Genomic DNA, 807 nt, shown 5'->3' with positions numbered 1-807 from the left:
AAGATATCGTAAGACACATATGATATATATCGCGAGACACATATTGTGATACATATCCTATCATCAAGCTCTTATCTATACACACTCCTAGTCCAAACGTCGATCTGTTATCGCAGTTAAAGCTGACTGGTGCACCTTATGTGTTTAGCTGAACGGGCGGCGGGTGCGGACACCTTTGACCATTGACACCATTGGAGCCAAAGTGATCACCAGTGGATCCTACAGCCTGCTGGACACCAGCTTTGGCCTGCAGGTGAAGTTTGACGGAGTCCACCACCTGGAGATCACAGTTCCTGGAGAATATTTTAACAAGGTAGGACAATCTCTGCACGCTGGCATCAGTGAGTTTATTAACGGGTAGAAGCACCACTGATCTGTGACACTGTGTCTCCAGTTGTGTGGCATGTGTGGAAACTACAACCACGACTCCTCTGACGACAACCTTAAGCCAGACAAGCAGCCGGCCAAAGACGTGATTGAACTGGGCAACAGCTGGAAATCTGAAGGGGACAGCGATCCGGGGTCAGTGACCTGTCGCTTCACACATATTCTGAATGGATCATCTATGCCTCAACATCACAGCATTTACTGAAGAAGAAGTTCAGACCAGTGACTGTATATGAGAACTGGACTGAGGGAATCTAATGTCATCCTTAGGCAACTTGCATTCAAGTGGCCACTTTTAACAAAAAATCTATGTGAATGTGCATTTCGAGCTAACGCATTCAAAACTCTCACATTCACGTGTAACTATGTACGACTTTGACTTTGACACATGTGATCTAGAGGATTAAATGTGTGAAAGAA

The 807-nt window shown here is 45.4% G+C and overlaps 1 protein-coding gene across 1 annotated transcript in view; it reads left to right on the top strand.

Annotated features, from left to right (window-relative positions):
- The window catches only part of LOC112138851 (zonadhesin-like), a gene marked incomplete at its 3' end in the record, with an annotated part of 2,186 nt that extends 1,664 nt beyond the window's left edge, over positions 1-522 (top strand). Inside the window, exons 5-6 of the mRNA XM_024261511.2 lie at positions 149-313; positions 395-522. Coding sequence (XP_024117279.1) covers positions 149-313; positions 395-522 — 293 coding nt within the window. The remainder of the gene's footprint in view (positions 1-148; positions 314-394) is intronic.
- Between the last annotated feature and the right edge of the window lie 285 nt (positions 523-807).

This window comes from Oryzias melastigma, unplaced genomic scaffold (genome assembly GCF_002922805.2).
Source record: "Oryzias melastigma strain HK-1 unplaced genomic scaffold, ASM292280v2 sc03206, whole genome shotgun sequence".
Taxonomy (NCBI): domain Eukaryota; kingdom Metazoa; phylum Chordata; class Actinopteri; order Beloniformes; family Adrianichthyidae; genus Oryzias; species Oryzias melastigma.
This window is presented reverse-complemented; position numbering and strand designations above follow the sequence as displayed.